The sequence below is a fragment of the Suricata suricatta genome, chromosome 8 (genome assembly GCF_006229205.1).
Source record: "Suricata suricatta isolate VVHF042 chromosome 8, meerkat_22Aug2017_6uvM2_HiC, whole genome shotgun sequence".
Taxonomy (NCBI): Eukaryota; Metazoa; Chordata; class Mammalia; order Carnivora; family Herpestidae; genus Suricata; species Suricata suricatta.
This window is the reverse complement of record NC_043707.1, coordinates 27833545-27854608: the sequence shown is the minus strand read 5'-3', so window position 1 is coordinate 27854608 and position 21064 is coordinate 27833545. Positions and strand designations below refer to the sequence as shown.

Sequence of the window (21064 nt, the reverse complement as noted above, 5' to 3'; positions counted from 1 at the left end):
GGACGTCTCCGCCCCACGGTCTGCACTTGAGTCCGGCGGACCCTGCGCACGTGTGGCTAATAAGTCTCTTCGTTTGTTTCAGCTTACATTTGGGGAGGGCTGTTGAGCACTATCTTGAGGATTCTGAGTAGATTCAGCAAGAAGGTTTCAGTTGATTGGGTGTGTCTGCTGTGGAAAAGGAAGTTAGGGGTGGGAGTGACAGCAGTGTCCCCCGGGGGCCTCCCATCCATCATTGTAGTACCTGTCTCGAATGTTCTGTGGCCTGGATCTGGGATCTGCCGCCCCTGCCCCGGATGTAACTGGATGGGCTCTGCTTAGGTGCATCCTATGCTGCGCTTTTCTTTCAACGGCAGACCTGTCTCTTTGGGTGCGAAGTGGCCCCTAGTCGTGTCTGCGCAGAGCACAGAGATCACTTGGGCTAAAATGTTTTTACAAGTACTTATATTTTAGGCCCATTCTTCAGTTTTGCACGACATACTATGCAGAATGCTTCCAATAATGGAGTGAAGGCTCCCCTTTAAAAAAAGATCTGGAGGCGCCTGGGTGGCTCAGTTGGTTGGGCATCCGGCTTCGGCTCAGGTCAGATCTCGCATTCGTGGGTTCAAGCCCCGCACTGGGCTCTGTGCTGACAGCTAGCTCAGAGCCTGGAGCCTGCTTCCGATTCTGTGTCTCTCTCTCTCTCTCTCTCTGACCCTCGCCTGCTCCTGCTGTCTCTCTCTGTTTCTCAAAAATAAAGAATTAAAAGAAAAAAAAGATCTGTTGATTGGAGATTGCTAGGTGGTAGGGAATTTTTACATAACACATTTGAGAATGCCAGGATGTTAGCTCGACCTCTTGTGATCATTTTGCAGTTTGTACAAATACCAAATTATGTTGTACACCTGAAATTAGTAAAATGTACGTAAAATATACATCGATAAAATCAAGGTCTTTTATTATTAAAAAAGCTTATTAAGATTAGAGACAAAAATAAAAGAATGTCTGTAAGATGTTACAATCTGCACTTTATGTTCTCTTAACCTGCAGCTCAAGCTCTTGGACTCACAGAGGCAGTCAAAGTACCATACCCTGTGTTCGAATCCAACCCCGAGTTCCTTTATGTAGAAGGCCTGCCCGAAGGAATTCCCTTCCGAAGCCCTACCTGGTTTGGAATCCCACGGCTTGAAAGGATTGTCCGTGGGAGCAATAAAATAAAGTTTGTTGTTAAAAAGTAAGTTTGGTTTGCCAATATAGTCATTTCTGGAATTAAAAACAGTAATGTTGTGTTTCTGGCTCAAGTTTTTTCTGGCTACAGGTGACACCTAAGGCTTTACAGTCCATGATGGGAAGGCACAGCTCTGAGCTGCAGTCCTGGCATTGGCCGCTGCCTTTGCACATCCCTTAACCTGTACTTGGTCTTCTCCATCAGGACAAGGAGAATGCCAAAACCTGCCTCACAGGGGTGGAGCTCAGCTTGGTCAGACACTGTGCTTGACCCTCAGTGCTCCTAAATACTGAGCAGAGGATGAAGATGCAGAGTTTTTTTCTGCTCTGCTATTCCTCATTCAGCTTGTGGACAGCTGAATTCCCATGATTAAGTTCCTTATTTACATGTCTGCAGGGTTTCCGCAGTTGCAGCAACTGCACTGGTGTCAGTGAATTTTCATTTTCAGGAAAGAAGTCATTTACTCTTCATAGAATCAAGTAGCAGATCACCCTGGGGATGGGGTGGCAGCGATGCAAGGGATGTTTTTGTCCGTAATGACAGAATTAATTGTATTACATGATGATGGCCTTCATAAGAAAAACCCCCCTGGTCATGATAATGCTCTTGTCTGTGAAGCCCGGTAGTGTACTGCCTCTAGTAATGCTTCTTGGTTTTCTTTCCAGACCTGAGCTAGTTATCTCCTACCTGCCGCCTGGAATGGCTAGCAAAATAAACACTAAAGGTAAGGCACGATAGATACTCCTCATTATACCTCAGCGCACAGAAACATTCTTTATTGACATGACCTAAGTCACACAGAATCATTGGCCTGTATCTTTTTGGGGCTTTCGGTTTGTCCACCCCCCCCCCACCCCGGTATTTTATGTAACAAACTCCTCCCCCTAACCACCACCACCCCTTTTCCTTTTTTTAACATTTCATTGGAAATTTCATGTTTGTGTTCCTCCTTCATTCGTGTGTCCACGGCTTTGTTGAGACTTGTGTGGAGGATTAAATTTCCAATTCTTTAGGTTTCCTTGAAAAGATCCAGACTGTAATAAATGTTAATACTCTGCTTTTATAAAGTATCCCCTCTGCATTGGTTTTTGTACAGTGCACAGAAATAATCGTGTGATTATTTTGCAGCTTTGCAGTCCCCAAAAAGACCGCGAAGCCCTGGGAGTAATTCAAAAGTTCCTGAAATTGAGGTCACTGTGGAAGGTAAGGCCACTCGGGGGCAGGTTTCTGGTGATTGTCCAGTTTACTAGTTCTGTCCGTCGAGTCTTCTGGTTACAGTTTGTTTCTATACAAGTGAATTTTTACAAAACTCTGCTTAGGTGTGAAGAGCTGCCTGTGATAAAGTGAGATTTCGGAATCGTTCTGATTGAGAATCTCCCAACTGGGTGCCTGGTGTTCTTGACGCGCGTTGTAGTCTGCCCGCAGCAAGATCCCTAAGAGGCTTTTCTTGCCTGGTAATAAATAAGGGTGCAGTGAGGAGCCTGCAGGGTTCTCTGCTCCTCCCTTTTTCTCCCTGTTCTTTTCAGTGAAGAGTTGGGGGATGGTTTAAACAGCACGCAGTATCTTGGATTAAACTAGTTCCTACTTCCTACTACATCTTCAGATTAACTCCTCCACTTCCATGCGGCCTGTGCAGGACTCACCTTTGCAACGTCACAGTGTTAAGTACTTGACCCTGTATACATGGTTCTCTGCCGACCACATGCCGTCTCTGGAATTAACACAGAAAGAAGGGCTAATGTTATTAGGATACTTCTTTGTTGTCACACAACCTCGAGTTTTGTGCTGATAGTATGCCATACGCAGTGGAGCCTCCGCCCCCGTTTTGTTATCTTGGGGGCTTGGGTAGACCATGCAGCTGTTGATCCCAGGGCCGTGAGTTCAAGCCCCACGCTGGGCATGGAAGCTACTTAAAAATACAAGTATAAGTAAGCTCTTGGTTATGAATTACATGTTAGAAAAATAGAGAAACAAAGAGTTAATGTAATGTGCTAATGTGACTAGGTCTATACAAGTAAGGTTACCAGGGATAATTTTAAGATTGTGTTCTGTTGTCGCCAACTGTAATTTTACAAAGAGGGAGGTGCATGAAAGAAATTCTGAAGGCAGGTTACCCTTCAGTAGCTCAGAAGATAGACTGGCCTCTCGATTTCCTCTTCTCCCTTCTTTCACGGGTACAAGGTGACCGATGGGGCTTCTGGGATTAGGTGTACGTACAAGGCAAGGTACAGAGGAGATGTTGTGTCAACCTTGCCTGTCCCCATTGTCTGCAAAAGCAGATGTAGTGTTTCAAGGCAATTTATTAAGTAAAGAGCTGTGTCTGTGTCCAGGAACTTTTGGCGAATTTATGGCTAGGGGTGGGGGTGGGAGGCAGGTGGGTATAATTTTTTTTTTTGCACCATATTGATATTCTATTTTAAATAATAAATTGTGCTTATTTAGGAGCGTTTAACTTTAAGAAATAAATTTATTAGGTATAATTTCGACCCAGTAAAATGCACCCATTGTGATCGCACAGTTTGTGTTTAGAGACATGTTTGTCCCACTACTTGAGTTAAGCTTCTGGAACGTGGCCATCACCCCGGCCTGCCCCTGTGCTCCTCGGCAGCCAGTCCTCCCCAGCCCAGCCCCCCAGCCATCACTGCTCTGCTGTTTTGTCACCATGGAATACTTTCGCCTGCTCTGGAATCTTCTATAAATGGAATCCTACAGTGTCTATTCTTTTTATGATGGGATGCTTTTTCTCCATCTAACACTTGTAGATTTACGTTTTATGGAGCGATTTTGGTGCCCCTCCGTGGCGGAGGTTCGCCATGTGTTGTTGACGCGTTTGTCAGTGGACATGGGGTTTGTTTCCAGCCTTGTCTGAAAACGATGCCGTGATGTTTGTGTACAATGTGTGGCATACACTCTCCTCTTGAGGGAGTATTTGAGAATTGGGGAGTTGTTAGCATTCTCTGAAACTGTTGAACAATTTTCCAAAGTGGTTTTTTTGTTTCACACTCATGCCGGGGACATGTGCATTCCAGTTGACGCACATCACTGCGGTACTTGACACTGTCATTATTTTAAATGTAGCTGTTGTGCTGGGTGTGCAGTGTTATTTCACTTAACCAGAAGCCTGACTGCTGCTTCATTAATGTGCGATAAGAGCTATTTGAATCAACCCAGTTCTGTGCGCTGCCCACATGTGTCTCCTGAGCACCCAGTAGAGGCAGAGGAACGAGGTGGGTGCCCCCAGTAGCCCGTTGCAGGGCTGTGGTGACAGAGTGGGCTGATGGCCCCTGCGTGGCCACACCTGCGGGCTAAACCCAGCTGCTGGACCCTGCCCAGCCCAGAGGCCTTGGCTTTCATCACCTCGCCCTCTTGAAGAAGCCCCTGTTGTTTTTACTCTTTACTCATGAGTTCTGAAATAATTAGTGTAAAATGTTGCATCTTGACAGTTTAGAATCACAGATACATTTCATCTTGAGTCTCCCAGTCAATCATCTCCTCTGATACTCGTGAAGATTTTCTGAGGCCATGTATGTCTGGACCAAGTACAGCAGGTGGAAGGGGCCTCCCGCATGCTGTGGCCACCCATTGCTTAGATCAAGGACAAGCTCAAGTTCCTGTCTGCCAGCACATCAGAGACCGCACAGTGGTGGAGACTGAGGAGCCAGACTCCACCCCTTGGCCGCCGCATGGCCGACCAAACTTACGTAGCTCCCAGGACTCAGTTTCTCCATGGATGAAGTGGACATGGCGATGATCACTGTGAAAACTAAGTTAGTTAAAACACAGAGTATGCTTGGGACAGTGACCGTGGGCACCTTCAGCCGTGGCACTGTCACTGCAGACACTGTTCACTGAGCGGAAGTCGTTGATGTGAAGACAAGCCTAGACAAGGGTAATTTAGGTGAAAGTCCAGAGCCTATGTCAGTATTTCTGCAAATTGAGAAATTCAGTTTGAGCTGTGTCTTTAGAATACTGGCTATTTTCTAAAGAAATCTGAATAAACTTAATTTCTTTTTATTTTCCCATTATTTTGGCTATTTTCTTTACTGTTTAAAATTTGCTGGCTGGCTTCAGATTAAAATCAGCTTATTATTTAAGCATTAAGGGACCCCACATAAAGAAGACTCAGGGCCTGGAGTTTATAACAATAACCTAAGCTAACCTCCTTTTATTCAGTGGAAGAAAGTGGTTTTCTGTAACATTGTTTCAAAATTGTACCAAGAATTCAAAGAAAGGATGTTCCCAGAGTCAGTTAGATAGTCCAAAAGAGAGCTTCCCGGATTGGTGAGACATTCGTGCCTGCGGCTCTGGCCAAGCTTAGGGGTTCAAAGGAAGACACTGGAGCAGACGCAGCTAGATGGCTCCAGAAGGGCCTGAGGAAGCACGGAGAGAAGTGAGGATACCTCTGATCTTCCAGAAAGCGGATGATGTTTGGGACGAAGAGGACTGAATGTAGCAGGTGGAGGGCGGGCCGTGGCGCCGTGCGCAGTGCCTGGTCTCATTGTGCCGTGCTGTGTGCTGTTTGAGCTCAGCGTTGTGTTTCAGGCATGTGTCCGAGAGAAAGCGCAGGCGGTGCTCACGCATGCGTGAATGCGTGTATTGATCAGGGTTTTCTTTTACTTCTTCCTTAGGCCCTAATAACAACAGCCCTCAGACCTCAACGGTTCGAGCCCCTACCCAGACTAATGGCTCTAATGTTCCCTTCAAGCCTCGAGGGAGAGAGTTTTCCTTTGGTAAGTATGACATTTCTTTTTCTTAATTTTATCATTTTTAACAAAAGGAACCAATCAGGGCGCCTGGGTGGCTCAGTCAGTTATATATCCGACTTCAGCTCAGGTCATGAACTCACGGTTGGTGAGTTCGAGCCCCATGTCGAACACTGCTGAGAGCTCAGAGCCTAGAGCTTGTGTCGGAGTCTGTGTCTCCCTCTCTCTGTCTCCCCTCCCCTCCCCTTACTCATGAGCCCTGTTGCTTTTCTTATAAATAAATACACAAACTTTAAAAAAACTAAAAGGAAACAATAAAATACTTTATTTTTCTAGGTGAATTGTATTCTATTTGGTAAGTCAGTATATAATAGCTATTAGAGGCATTATAATAGTTACTTAACTCCTGTGCCTCAGTTTCTAGATCTGTAAAATGGGGATAATATTCCTGCCTCATGGGATGATTATGAGGATTATGAACACTAAAATATTTACAGGGTAGAATCATAACTAGCAGGTAGTAGGTGTTATAATTGGTTTGGGGAAGGTTTCTTGGTATTCATTTGTTTTTTATTTTAGCCTATGTTAGTTATTTGTGGCCAGTGTATTGGTAACACAGTAAAACAGTTTAATGACGTAGGATTAGAGTAGTTGTCAAGCCCCGACTACACTAAAAACCTGTGTATTTTTTAATTTTGTACTTTTTAAAGACACAGAATAAAATAAGATGAGAAATGCCTGAGCATGGATGTATTTTGGTTAAGTATTACTAGTAAGTGTCTTGTTTTTCACTTGCAGAGGCCTGGAATGCCAAGATTACAGATCTAAAACAGAAAGTTGAAAATCTTTTCAATGAAAAATGCGGTAAGGTCATTGTGAAAGATGAGTATGAAGTTATATACAGTAGCTTTCTCAAATAGAAGAATGTGCACAGAATAAAATGTTCAGTGTTTGAATATTACTGTTATTGGGGTGCCTGGGTGGTTCAGTTGGTTAAGCATCAAACTCTTGATTTTGACTCAGGTCATGATCTCAACAGTATGAGTCCGAGCCCCACATCAGGCGTCTGGGTGTCTTAGTGGGTTATGTTTCCAACATCGGCTCAGGTCATGCTCTCATGGTTCATGGGTGTGAGCCCCGCCCGTGTAGGGCTCTGTGCTGACAGCCCACAGCCGGGAGCTGCTTTGGATTCTGTCTCCTTCCTTCTCTGCCCCTCCTCCACTCATGCTCCGACTGACTCTCTCTCTCTTTATCTCTCTCTCTCTGAAAAAAAACCTTAAAGAAAGTGTTTGGGTTTCACAAGTATGAATTCCATCATTTCTCCCATTTTTCTGAGCACTGCAAAATTGAACCTATTTTTCTATAATTAAAATATTTTTCTTAAAAAAGAATTTTAGTATCTACAAAATGTAATTTAAAATGGCATTTCTGAAACAGGATGAATTTAGGAAAGTGGCAAATGTGAGCAATAAGAGGAACGTGTGTGTGTTTTACAGGCGAAGCTCTTGGCCTCAAGCAAGCTGTGAAAGTGCCGTTTGCATTATTTGAGTCTTTCCCAGAAGATTTCTATGTGGAGGGCCTTCCTGAGGGTGTGCCGTTCCGACGACCGTCTACTTTTGGCATCCCAAGGCTGGAAAAGATACTCCGAAACAAGGCCAAAATCAAGTTTATCATTAAAAAGTAAGGACATTCAGGGGCTCCCGGGTGGCTCAGTCAGTTAAGTATTTAACTCTAGAATTCATCTCATGTCAAGAGTTCACAGTTTATGAAATCAACCCCCCGTATCAGGATTCCTGCAGAATGTGGAGGCCGCTTAGGATTCTCTCTCTCTTCCTCTCTCTCTCATTCTCTCTCTCAAAATTGAAAAAAAAATTTATTTATATTTTTAACTTCAAAAAGTAAAGTAAGGACATTCAGATGAAACTAGACCGAGTTGGTACTAGAACACAGCCAGATTGGTGCATCGATTTACCTTTGTGGCCAAATTAGCTCTAGGATCCAAAGCTCTTTCAGCTGTACCTCTGAGGATCTTTTAAGGTTTCCATAATTGGTTAAAATAGGGAAGGAGGGCTCTAGTTTGCCAGAGGGGTAGCAATTTTGTTGAAATCTACCAATTTTCGCATGTTACTAGTCGATGCTGCTGGATGGTAAGCATTAGTTAAGTTTTGTGGAGCCCTGTTATTCCTCCAGCTTACAGAATGTTTTACATTTGTTTGCCTTGGAGGTCTCTGAATTAGTCCAACACCACTGAGATCGAAGGGAATAATTAGAACTTAAAAATACATATTGATGCCTACTAATTATTTGAAATTAATTAAAGTGACTTTAACACTTGTTTGGAGGGCCAGAGCAGTGTTGGCCAGCTCAAGGCTCACACCGCCAAGTGCAGTAGCCACCCTTTGTGGTGTGCAGAGGTCTGGCAGTAGGTAGCTGAGGCCTCAGCTTCTACTTCATAGAGTGAGACCTGTGCTTACGGTCTCGTGCTGCCCGCGGACGGCCTTGCTCCCTGTCTGCATTCTCCAGTCTAGCACCGGGTCCTTCCTGGATATAGTGGAATCCCTGGGAAGAAGCAGCTAATTTAAGTTCAAGAGGGCATGGTGAGCATTAGGATCATGAGTATAATTAGTCTTTTTGTAGATGTTCCTTTAGTTGCACTGTTCTTCCATTCCTAACAATTGGAATGTGTATTTACAGAAAGTAAGTGGGTTTAAAATTTTTTAATTTCTGAAGTTTTCCTATCAGATCGTTAGCACGCATGGTATTTTTTCTCTCTCTCGGTGTTTCAGGCCTGAGATGTTTGAGACTGCGATTAAGGAGAGCACGCCCTCCTCGAAGAGCCCTCCAAGTGAGTGTCCCCGCGGCGGGAAGCGTGCCATTCGCAGGCCCCCTTAGAACAGTGACCTGCTGCCGTAACACCCAAAGAGTTCGTGAAAAGTTGGGGTCCAGGGGCGCCTGGTAGGCTCAGCAGGTCAAGCCGCCCGACACTTGACCTCAGCTCAGGTCTTGTTCTGGGGGTCGTGAGTTAGTGTGAGCCCCGTGTTGGGCTCCATGCTGGGCATGGAGCCTACTTTGAGAAAATAAAGTGGGGTTGTGACTGGTTTCTGATTTGGAGTTTATTTAATGAATGAGAATCCCTGCCTGTCTGACGCTGTACTGATCCCAGCAAGAGAGAGAAGGCGGTGAGCAGAAGAAAGTCTTTCAAGAAGCTTCATATCACAGAATGACAAAATACACCAGAAAAAGGAACAAACGTTGAATAAAGTCGGGTTAAATACTATCTTGTGACGTCTAGATTGTAAGCACATCAGTAGAGATGATTTAAATCTATTTTGTGTACACTCTAATTCGATATTTCTATTTTAAGGAAAAATAAATTCATCGCCCAATGTTAATACTACTGCATCCGGTGTTGAAGATCTTAACATCATTCAGGTGACAATTCCAGGTATGGTTTCTCTTCCTTTATCTGTTTGTGGGGTTTTCCCCTCTTCGGGTTTTCACTCAGCGTATACAGGTTCCCGGCGCTCCCTCTGTGCAGGACTGCGCCCCCACCTGCCCTGCAGAAAGCACTATCCAAACACATCACCCCGCTAGTTCCTTTCCAGAAAGCTCTAGATGGTTACCGGACGTGGCATGAGCTAGTAGGTAGCATCTTGTTTAGGAAATTTGTGCACAAGAGCAAGGGACGCTCTTCATAATCAGAATAAAGGCTTAGCATTTTCAGTTTGCTTCTTTTTTTTTTTTTAAATCATTTTAATCTTGATTATTGTAAAATACTTCCATCTTCTGAAAACATAAAGCGAGTTTACTCGGCACCTAAAAATTGACTTGGAATTAAACTTGCATTAGTGTGGCTCCAGGGTGGCTCAGTTGGTTGAGCGTCCAGCTCTGATCTTGATCTTGAACTTGAACCTTGATCTTGATCACGGTTCATGTGATCGAGCCTCGTGTTGAGCTCTGTGCTGAGAGCACAGAGCCTGCTTGGGATGCTTGTTGCCCCTACCCCAAGCTTACACACTCACTTTCCTTCTCGATCATAAAATAGACATTAAAAATACCTTAGGGGCACCTGGGTGGCTCAGTTGGTTGAATGTCCAACTTTGGCTCAGGTCAGGATCTTGTGGTTGGTTCGGGGGTTCGAGCCCCATGCCAGGCTCTGCTGACAGTTCAGAGTCTGGAGGCTGCTTCAGATTCTGTCTCTGTCTCTCTCTTAAAAATAAAGAAACAGGGGCGCCTGGGTAGCTCGGTCGGTTAAGCGTCTGGCTTCAGCTCAGGTCATGATCTCGTAGTTCGTGGGTTCGAGCCCTGCATCGGGCTCTGTGTTGACAGCTAGCTCAGAGCCTGGAGCCTGCTTCAGATTCTGTGTCTCCCTCTCTCTCTGACTCTCCCTTGCTTACACTGTCTCTCTCTGCCTCTCAAAAATAAATTTAAAAACATTAAATTTTTTTTTTAAATAAATAAAAGCAAGAAAAAAAATTTTTTTAATACTTTAAAATTGCACTATTGGGGCACCTGGGTGGCTCAGTCAGTTAAACATCTGACTTCAGCTCAGGTCATGATCTCACAGTGTGTGAACTTGAGCACCTCGTAAGCTCTGTGCTGACAGCTCAGAGCCTGGAGCCTGCTTCCGATTCTGTGTCTCCCTCTCTCTCTACCCCTCCCCTGCTCGCACTGTCTTTCTCTCAAAAATGAATAAATGCTAAAGAAACAACAAGTTTTTTAAATTACATTGTTAAGCTAGGATTGTCCTTTCACCTTTTCTAGATGACGATAATGAAAGGCTGTCAAAAGTTGAAAAAGCGAGACAGCTCAGAGAACAAGTGAATGATCTCTTCAGTCGGAAATTTGGTGAGTTCTGTGTGCTTGTCCTGCTTGCACGAAGCGAGGGCATTTCGTTACCCAACTGGATTGTGCTCAGTTAGCTGTTATTTTCCATTGCACAAGGAAATAAGCTTTCAAAGTCAGTGTTTGGGTTTTTCTAAAGTTCTTTCCTAAGGAAACCTTAGCCAGGTCAGACTCTTGACCATCAGGTTGGTATTGAAGTGACTAGAACTGAGGTTCAAAGATAGGGTTGTTTGACGTGTGCATTAACCTTCATTAACAGCAGAGACCGGCTTTAAATGTGGGTCCTGTGCTTCTCAGCCGCTCCTACGATGATAGGTTAATCTGTGCTTTTGTGCTGTCTGTTTTGTCGTAGGTGAAGCTATTGGTATGGGTTTCCCTGTGAAGGTTCCCTACAGGAAAATCACAATTAACCCTGGCTGTGTGGTGGTGGACGGCATGCCCCCCGGAGTGTCATTCAAAGCCCCCAGTTACCTGGAAATCAGCTCCATGAGGAGGATCTTAGATTCCGCCGAGTTCATTAAATTCACAGTCATTAGGTAAGTGGGCGTTCCCTGCTTGTTCGGTAGAGTGAACCGGAAGACCAGGCGGCTCCGTCGCCTCCCAGAGTGTAGTCCTCGGTAATAAAAGGGGCCAGCTCATCGTGCAGTGTCATGAACATGTAGAATTCTTCAGATAGTTTCCTGCGAGGTTCTCTTCTCCCTGAGCTGACTTTAATTCTCTGGTTTTTAAGGCAAAGGGTTAACAAACCATTGCCTGTGGACCAAAGCCAGCTCGCTGCCTGTTCATGGTATGAAGTCATATTAAGACACCGTCCGATGCACTTGTGCCCACAGTGCCTCCCGTCGCTCTCAGGTCACGGGGGTAACACTGCGTCATCGGGACGGACTTAGTGTCGTCTGCAAAGCCTGTCTGGCCCATCACAGGAAAAAAATTGGCCATCTTGTGTCTTAGGCCCCTCATCACAGGCTCAGGTCAGACAGGGTCTGACCCCAAGTCATCCAGGTCTTTCTGTTTCCTTGTCTGCACAGTGAACGCGCGAGTTGTCCCCTTTGAGAGTGTCAGCTCCTTATCCACAGAGTGGAAGCGATGATCATACGTCCTCACTGGCCCTGTCGGGAGTTCCGTTCCTTGCCGGGTGCCCGTCGCAGGATGTTTACAGTAGATGTCCTCTTTCCCGTCGGCCCTAGCAAGCGTCCATGCAGTCTTTACCCTTCTTCCACCTCCCAGAGCCTTCGCGGTCACGAAATCCTCCCAGTCAGTTCATTGCCAAGTTCCCACTGTCTCTGGTACAGATCGCTTAGGTCTGGCTCTGGGAAGCAGCTCCCGGGGTCACCTCCCCAGGTTCCTGTCATCCGCTCTCACCTTCCCCCGGTTTTTGTCCCACTTAAGCCGTGTCTGTTGTCTGTGCTCCGCCCCGGGGGGTCGGCGAAAGCCTGCCTCCATCAGACCCTGCCGCTGGAGTCACTCTCTTCTTTCTTCTTTACTCCTGTTCTTTGCTCACCATCTTTACTGGGGCCTTTTCTCATAATGGTTTGTAGAGGTTTTCATCTATCTCTCCATAGATTAAAAAGTATAAGATTGAAACGTAGTTGGGTAGCACCGCTCATTGACATGTGAGGGACGTGTGTCACACGTTAGTTAAATAAACTGAATGTACATGTGAATGCTTGTAGAGTGAAAATAAACTGTTATACAATTTGTTTTTCTCTTTAGACCATTTCCGGGACTTGTGATCAATAACCGTGAGTAAATTTCATGAAGTCTTTTTGTTTCTTCCCATGTGGGGTGTGTGAGACTGTGCACTTACCCTTGGCTCACACAGTGTAATGTTTCAGTTTACTGCAGTGACCGGGCAAAGTTGGTGTTTTAGCCTCAGTGTCAAAGCACTGTGCACCTTTGACATGTAAAATGGGATTAGTTGCTTAGCCTTTTAAATCTGTTTATTTCTCAGTTACTTACCACCTAAAATGGTGGTTTTAGTACCCAAATTGAGAGCTTTAGAGCATTTTGAATGACTCATTATGTGTCAGACATCTTAACCAGGGATCAGAGAGTTCTTGCCTGTGCTTGTAGATAACACCTTCATAGGGTGCATGGGGGATAACGAGAACATTTCTCGCCTCGTTGGCTTACGGTGGAGTTGGGAAGCTGCAACAGAGAGCATCGGGACCTGCACATCCGGACACATGCACTTCACTAGGTCTTTATGGAGAGCTTGTTGACCCCCTAACCTGGAGCAATATTTTATGTGCTCAGGAAATGCAACCTGTATTTGATAGGATTTTTGCAGTTACAGGGCTGTTACTGTGTAATTACTGTGCCGGATGAGCAGACGTTTTAGTGAGATGCAGCCTGCTTCCTTCCGGTGTGTGAGCCTCCATCCAGCACCTGTGTTCTTAAACATTGTGGCACAAACAAATATGGACCTGTTCGTTCTTCCAGTTCCCTGGTGGTCTTACCATTTTACGTCGTGGTTTTAGCAAATATACATACCTGTGCTAGTATGTTTTAGGTTCTGTAACTTTATTGAAATTTTTCAAAAGTGAACATTTACCTAATACCGTAAGCATTCAGCCTCTTTACCAATTGGCAATATTATTATGACTCTTTAAAACCCAGTTGCATTGGGTACTCAGTCTGTAGTCTATTCACTGGGAAAGCGTGGAGCCTCTGGAATGTAGGGGCCCCCCTGAGCGCAGAGGGCCCACCCCCGCTGGCCGGGGAAATCATGCAGTGCCTGGGCGCTGGCTGCCCTCCGCCCTCCTCACGCTGTTCGTCCCATCTGGGGCCTTCATGCTTCAGTGTCCTCAGTTTTCATTCTGTATCCTCTGCCTCCCAAGTTTTGGGTTTCACTTTATCATAAAATGTATTCCTTTGATTGTGCCCCCAAACTACGACTTCTTTTTTTATAGGTTCTTTTTTTCTTACTAAATTCTCTATCTGGGCCAAGTGTGTTAGTACATGGTGATGTCAGTAATGAAAAAAGGACATACACCTCGCTTCATAGATTTTTCATTATCTTTGTGACATTCAGCTTGAATCACACCAGGGAATTTGGTCATTTAAAGAAATCCCATGATAATCTTTCCTTTGGATTAAAAAATGTGTTTTTTTTTTTTAATTTTTTGATGCTTATTTAGTTTTGAGAGATAAACAGAGCTCACACAGAGGAGGGGCAGAGACAGAGGGAGACACAGAATCCGAAGCAGGCTCCAGGCTCTGAGCTGTCAGCACAGAGCCCAATGTGGGGCTTGAACTCACGAACCATGAGATCATGACTTCAGCTGAAGTCAGACACTTAACTGACTGAGCCACCTAGGCACTCCTCCAGAAACTTTTTTTAATGTTTATTTATTTTTGAGAGAGAAAGAGGGAGACGCAGAATCAGAAGCAGGTTCCAGGCTCCAAGCTATCAGTACAGAGCCCAACGCAGGACTCAAACTCAGGAACCGTGAGATCATGACCTGAGCTAATGTTGGGCACTCAAACATCTGAGCCACCCAGGCACCCCTGGATTCTTTTTTTTGTTTTGTTTTAATTATTAATCCCAATTCAGCTGTCTTCTGTATAACTGCTAGTTTCAAATTTTTTTTTATTTTGACCCCCTTGGCCCTCTTTGTTTAAAAAATATTCTATTTTGGGGGCGCCTGGGTGGCTTAGTCTGTTGAGTGTCCAACTTTGGCTCAGATCACAATCTTGTAGTTTGTGGTTTTGAGCCCCATGTCAGACTCTGTGCTGACAGCTCAGAGCCTGGAGCCTGCTTTGGATTCTGTGTCCCTCTCTCTCTGTCCCTCCCCTGCTTGTGCTTTGTCTCTCAAAAATAAATAGATGTTAAGTAACGAATGCATGAATAAATAAATAAAATGTTCAGTTTTGTTTTCACCCTTGTGCAGTAGTCTGTAATAGAATTTCCCAGTAATTACTATAAGTTAGGTGTTCTGGTGAGACACGCCAGACTCATGTGCTCCCTTCTTGTCATAGGAAAATAGTGCTTGCTTTGGCCAAGTTGGACCATCCCAGTGGAGAATGTATGTAAAAATGCTTTTCCTATGTGACAGCATGTCATTAAATTATTGTTTAAATCAATCTGCTTTATTTTCAGAGTTGGTTGATCAGAGTGAGTCAGAAGGCCCAGTGATACAAGGTAAATTAAGTGGGGTAAAACAGAATTATTCCTGCTTTGGTGATAAAATGGATCACATAAAATTGCTAACATTTGCCTAACTTTAGGGAAAGTCATTTACACACTTACATGCAGACTTTATGTCTTTGACCTCTGTGCTGGGAAGCCTGTGTGTGCTTGGGCGCCGGGTCCTAACTGAGAACTGTGGAGCACGTGCCATTGACCCCAGTGCCCCAGTCAGCCGGACAGGAGGTCAGGAACCCCAAGGCTGGTGGGATAAAATGCAGTTTCTGAGGGAGAAGCTTTTCTAGACTTTACCCTTTATGCCATTTATTTCTAACGTTGCCGGATTGTGTCAGGCGGAAACGCATGTGTTGTGGCTATAAACGTTCCTTGGAAACCAGCATTGAAGCCTGTTTCTGTGGTTCACTGAAACCAGAAAAAGGCCTTTATTAAAGGGGAACCCACAGGAAAGGGGAAAAGGACATAAAAAAGGAACTTCTTTCCCCCATGTTAGAGCTATATGTCAAATTACAACTGTTATTTAAGACTCGGGTTACGTACAGGAACTTATACGTTGGAAAAGGAGACTTGGAAGTGGAGAGTTGTGTGTGTAACCCAGAAGCCCATGGGACTCTGCTTCGTCTGGGGCTGGTGCCCTGCGTGCTGTGTGGAGGGCTTTCTCCTTTCCCTCAGCCCGTAAATAAGTGAGAGCAGTGTTCCAGCCAGGCTAACGTAAGTCTTCGTGTGCTTCTCCTCAGAATCCGCTGAGCCAACCCAGTTGGAGGTTCCGGCAAGCGAAGGTAAAAGGGCCCGGTGCGCCTCAGAGGCCACTTAGCACAAACGGGTGGTGGTGGTCCTCCCGCCGTCGCACTACAACTGTGTGGTTGGGCTTCCTTTTGTTGCTGGGTGAATTGGATTCGTCACTTTTGCCCAGAAATGTGTTAGTGATGTCTTGTGGTTCTTTTGCTCCATTTTCTCCAAATGACTCCTGATGAATTCTGAACCAGTTATATGACGACTTTCTAACCTAGATTTTTAAATAGATACATAAGAACATGTTTGTTACTCTGAACACTGAAGTGGCACAATGTTAGAGAATCCGTGTCTCTCAAAAGGTTATCTTTAGTGTCTTTTTAAAAAAATTTTTTTTAATATTTTATTTTTATTTCTGATACAGAGAGAGACAGAGCATGAGAGGGGGAGGGGCAGAGAGAGAGGGAGACACAGAACCGGAAGCAGGCTCCAGGCTCTGAGCTGTCAGCACAGAGCCTGACGTGGGGCTCGAACCCACGAACGTGAGATCTGACCTGAGCCGAAGTCAGAGGCTTAACCGACTGAGCCACCCAGGCGCCCCATATCTTTAGTATCTTTACAATTCCCGACACATCATTTTAGCACATAGTTTGATCTGAGTGGGTTTAGAATTGCACAGATTTGCATTCATAGTGTAGTTGATCACTTCCCTTTTGTTTTTCTTGATAGAGATAAAGGAAACTGACGGAAACTCTCAGATCAAGCAAGAACCAGACCCTACGTGGTAGACCTCTTCCCTCCTAGGGTAAATCAGCCTCTGTGTCTGGGGGGCCGTCTAGTGTTCGTCCGGATCCGCCTGCATGTGCATAAGCTGATGCCATGTTTTCCCTGCTTCAGCCGAAATGAGGGCCAAGTGTAAGCCCTACCAGATGGTCTGAGCTAGAACAACAAGCAGAGAGATTCTCCTTAGATCAGTATCTGTCTTTGAGTCAAAGACGTAAAAGCACTTTTGCCCTAAAAGAAAAATGTTTTGTTTCTAATCTCCCGACTATTGGAGTTCACTGTGAATCAGTATCACCACGCCGACTTTTCCCCCAGTCACAGTAGTGGTGTTTGCAGAGTCAGGCCGAGCTGCTCGGTCCGTTTTGCAGCTCCCATAATATACTTACAACCCTGAACCTGCCGCTCCAGACTTGTTGAACTCGGCCCTGCTGTTAACCGGAGCGGAGCTCTGGGCCAGCGGTCAGCCGGCTCTCTGGGCCTGTCGCCCTCTCCAGGCGCCACTGTTGAATGTTGACGCGCTGCTGGGGGTATAGCTTCCCCAGGGTGGGCTCTGAGGTATGTCTGGGTGCTTTTTTTATACCGACTTTTAAAAAAATATATATATACTGTCCATTCATGGATTTGAGTGCTGATTGAGTTGTGTTGTGTGCAAATGTGAAATTCTTGTCATCAGATTAACCTGTGTTCTTGCTTGTTTGTTTTCTCTCCTGTTTTAGCTTAAAGTGTCAGTGGGTGAGGAGAGCTTTCCGGACCTGTCGCTGCCCCCGCTGTGTAATATACTGTATAACAGAAATTCCTTCTATACAAACCTGTTTTCTACTTTTAGATAGAAATGTCTACTTTTTCAGCAGTTCTGTGAATTGAATTAAAGAGCAGAGTGACTGTAGATTTGGAATGGCTGGTTTACTTTGGAATGTATTATAAGGATTTTACAGCAATGCTGGGAAAACGACAGGGAAAATGACAGGGATGAATCTCATCAGATTTTTTACGTAGCAACAGAGCCTTCAGCTATGGTGTTTATTTTCCAATCAAGTGAAGATCTCTCCTCCTGGAACATCTCAGCTCCTGCAGTGAAGAAAACACCTGTGACAGTCCTTTTAGGTTTTCTATTTGAAAAATCATTTAAATGACCCTTTTGTTCACGGCTCTCCTTGACGACTGAGTGAACAGTTAGTATCTGTATATTTGACTAAACCTTTTCCTAAGCTATCTATCATGGTTCATATGTTTTTTTTATCAATTAAAAAAAAAAAACCCACCATCCGGATCGCCTAAGAGCCAGAGAGAGGTTAGTATGTCGCCGTGTGGCTTCCAGATGGAATACTCGGAACCTCTTCGAAGTTGACTTCTCCTCCGAATAAAACCCCTGGCGTTCCGGAAGCTGAAGATCAGGTATGAGTGTCGGGGGAGCTCCGAGACACTAAGCCTCGCCGCTGGCCTGCGGCGGTGCGGCCTCCTCGGATCACTGTTCCCGCCCGGGTCCGGCCCGGGCGTTTTCATGGCCTTCACTATTTTAGATCTCGACGTGTAACACTGAGGCTCCAGTGTGGGGGGAGGGGCCCAAGCTGATTCTGCGCCCTCTGATAGTCCTGCGCCCTTCGTGCGAGAATCTTACGTGTGTGGGGATTTCACAGACAATGAGAGTTGTAAAATACCAGCTATAAGAAGCTAGAGTATGTGACGGCATAGAGTTTTCATTAGCTTTATCACAATATTCACGATGGAGAATTATATTACATGGTAGCAGAAATAGGCATTTTTATGTGTTGCTTATATTTTACCTCAAATTAAATTGTAGATATAGGGTAATAAATAAAATCCATCCATGCCTTTCACACACTAACTCATTTCTCTTGAAGGTGTTTTCATGGTTCTGGCTGGGGCTTCCCGGGGCGGGGGGGTTCGGTGGCAGGTGGCGTGCAGAGCGAGGGCTAGGCGGGCGCCGCCCGAGGCCCGGCACCTGCCCGCGGGCTTCCCGGGTCCCGTGTGCACCCATCCGGGCTGGGGCCCCGAGCCCCCGACTCTGCTCGCCGGGATCGGGGGGGCCGCCTGCAGCGTCCGGGCCCTGCAGGGGCAGAGCCCCGCGTGTGCTCGGGGAACGCGGAGCTCCCTGGTCACCAGCCCCCCGACCCACATGGGGGTGACAGCCGCCCCGGGGGGCCCTCGTGCTCCCTGTGCGCAGCCCAGCCGGCCTCGCCCACAGCCCCCCCCTCCGCTGCGAAGGAGCCCGGCCCTCACCCTTCACCCGGGTTGAAGCGCTTACACTTAACACTTTCTACCAAGCGTTTTTGTGGGATCGCACACTCAGCCGGGAGAGCTGCTCTCCTCTCCGGTGTGTGTATAAGAGCAGCACAGTTTGCGTGCGCACACGTATTTTTTATTTCGATATATTGTTGGAAGTCTTTCCCTTCTTCCTATCCCATCTGCCAGGTGGTCTCGGGGCGGAGGCACAGAATCCGCGCTGTGTCCCCGCCCTGACCCCTGCCGGGCCGCCCGCCTCCGTGCGAGCAGGAGCAGGTCGCCCCTACCGACTGGGGCGTCCCTACCTGCGGCTTCCCGCCGGCCTCCCAGAGCAGCAGTGTTTCCCGGCCAGCCATCCCCTTCCTGCGGGGGGGTCCCCGGGGCTTGGTCCGTGGACGGCGGGGCCCCCTGGCTGGCTCGGGGTCGGGGAGCCCAGGACGGCCAGGAGACGAAGCGCCCGCCGCTGTGCTCGCGGCCCGGCAGCGTGCGCGTAAACGACACTGCAGACCCGCAGCAGAGTTCTGGAGGGAGTGGGGCGCAACTCGACCCCGCCATCTCTGGTGGACCAGTGAGGACGGAGCTGCAAAGGGCAGCTCAGCCGAAGCAGCCGGAGCATTGGTGAACCTCAGTCCTGCAGGGAAGTGTAGTGACGGCGACAGGCTTTGTGACAAAATCCAAGCTCCACTTCCGGGCAGCTGTTACCTTTGAGGAACCTTCCATCAGGAGAACCATCATAGCCAAAAAACGTGTCCGTGCCGGGATTGTACGATTTAGATCCCATTGCCGGAGCCGGACTGAGCGCCATCCCCTTCTCCAAGCCCCGATCTTCAGTGGAGGGGGGAGCCAAGATTTGTTCCCGAAGCGCTTGGGCGCCATCGCCATGGAGGGTGGGGCTGAGGGAAAGGGCTCACGCTGAGGCTGGAAGGGACCTGTCAGGGGACATCTGTGCATTCACCTGCCGGGCGGGCTGGACACTGCGGCTGGGCACATGGGAGTCAGTCCTTTCCTGCAGGCAGTGCATCAGAAGAGACGTTTCCAGATCTCTGGACCCCGAAGTGAGGTTAGGAGTGTTTAGTGTGCTCTCCTGCCTTGTGACTTCATGGATGAGGAAGTGAAGGCTTGAGTCGTGACTCCCCACCCCCACCCCCAGTCCTCCTCGGAGTCTGAAGGACAGAGCCCTGGTCTTAAGGAAATTCAAGGGACTTGGTTGACTTAACCATGAGTGGGTAGGTAATTGTCACCCACCCATTGGTATCTCTCCTAAGTGGAGGCCTCAGGTTCTGGACACGCATGTATTTGGAAGACAGTTCTCCAAGGGGACGCCTTGGTTTCCCTAGGATGGGGACAAAGGATGGAACAGGGTTTCCGGAATTGGGATGACCTGTCGCATGTGGTCTTTAGCATAGCAGCTCTTCCTTGGCCTGTGAGTCCAGTAGGATGCGCACGAGTCGGGCTGTCGTCCATCTGTTGAGAGCCCCGGAGGGTGCTTTCCCGAGCCCTGCAGCCTGGACTCCGCTCCAGTACCTGAGGGCGGAATGTTCCGGACTGGGCCCCCTGGCTGCCCAGCCCTCTGAGCTCCAAGAACAGATTGGAAAGCTTGCAGCTGGTTGTAGACCTCGGGGTCTGGTGGCCTGTTGGCCAGCACAGTGGGTGGCCTGGCCTGGCTGCCCCAGAGAACTGGGTGAAATACAAAACAAAGGCGGATTGACTAGGTCCTGGTTTTCGTTAGTCTGGTCAACAGTGGTCTTGTGTATCACCTTAGCTCCCGCTTCGGCCCACCCACTTCTCCCCCCCAGCGACGCATACCTTGTGGTTTTATTTTAAGGAAGTGCCTGCAAAGTTGAAAGCCAGCGATGACACAAGAGCCATTTGTAAAGGGGTTTCCTGCCCGATTTCCTTCTCAGAAGCCAGATCAGGTGGTTGAGGGGCATTTTGTAGCATCGACTTCATGTGTGGTCCCTGCTCTTGTAAATCTCAAGTTCCATAAAGCAGTAATGACCCTTCTCAAGGACCATGACCTTGGCGTTGCTCAACTAGGTCCCCAGTCCTTTCAATAAAAACCCATTGGACAGGACCTCCTTCCAGAAGCTTAGATGTCAGACTATAAGAAGATCTAGATCAATCCTGAAAAGGTGTATTGAATTCAGACCAAAAATGTCCTCTTCATTATGGTGACCAGTGTAGAGCTGCTAGGAAAAATCTTTCAGGAAAGATGGCAGGTGAGTGGTTCCCAAAGTGCGGGGGCGGAGTGGTCCTACAGCCATAGCAAGTGTGGCCTTACCGGCCTTCAGAAGGGACCAGTGGTGCGAGGCCATGTGCTGCGGGATGGCGTGAGCTGCCACCTGTCTGCAGGGCACCCACCCCCTCACTCCACCCCTGCGTGTCTTGTGTCCTGTGTCCCCTTGG

At 47.0% G+C, this 21064-nt stretch overlaps 1 protein-coding gene and 1 long non-coding RNA gene across 7 annotated transcripts in view; one reads left to right on the top strand and one right to left on the bottom strand.

Moving 5' to 3' along the window:
• Positions 1 to 18260, top strand: part of GTF2I (general transcription factor IIi) — a 107812-nt gene extending 89552 nt beyond the window's left edge. For all 6 annotated transcript variants that reach the window (XM_029949806.1, XM_029949803.1, XM_029949805.1 and 3 more), the window contains 15 exons: positions 1027 to 1210; positions 1870 to 1928; positions 2333 to 2407; positions 5833 to 5934; positions 6706 to 6771; positions 7404 to 7587; positions 8694 to 8752; positions 9272 to 9352; positions 10672 to 10755; positions 11105 to 11288; positions 12466 to 12494; positions 14855 to 14896; positions 15637 to 15678; positions 16361 to 16436; positions 17131 to 18260. In XM_029949806.1, coding sequence (XP_029805666.1) covers positions 1027 to 1210; positions 1870 to 1928; positions 2333 to 2407; positions 5833 to 5934; positions 6706 to 6771; positions 7404 to 7587; positions 8694 to 8752; positions 9272 to 9352; positions 10672 to 10755; positions 11105 to 11288; positions 12466 to 12494; positions 14855 to 14896; positions 15637 to 15678; positions 16361 to 16419 — 1250 coding nt within the window. In that variant the 3' untranslated portion in view covers positions 16420 to 16436; positions 17131 to 18260. The remainder of the gene's footprint in view (positions 1 to 1026; positions 1211 to 1869; positions 1929 to 2332; positions 2408 to 5832; positions 5935 to 6705; positions 6772 to 7403; positions 7588 to 8693; positions 8753 to 9271; positions 9353 to 10671; positions 10756 to 11104; positions 11289 to 12465; positions 12495 to 14854; positions 14897 to 15636; positions 15679 to 16360; positions 16437 to 17130) is intronic.
• On the bottom strand, positions 17299 to 20399 carry LOC115300169. Its single transcript, XR_003912523.1, has 2 exons — positions 18964 to 20399; positions 17299 to 17482 (listed from the first exon to the last, which is right to left on the bottom strand). It is a non-coding gene; the product is annotated as an uncharacterized LOC115300169 (long non-coding RNA).
• Positions 20400 to 21064: the final 665 nt, after the last annotated feature.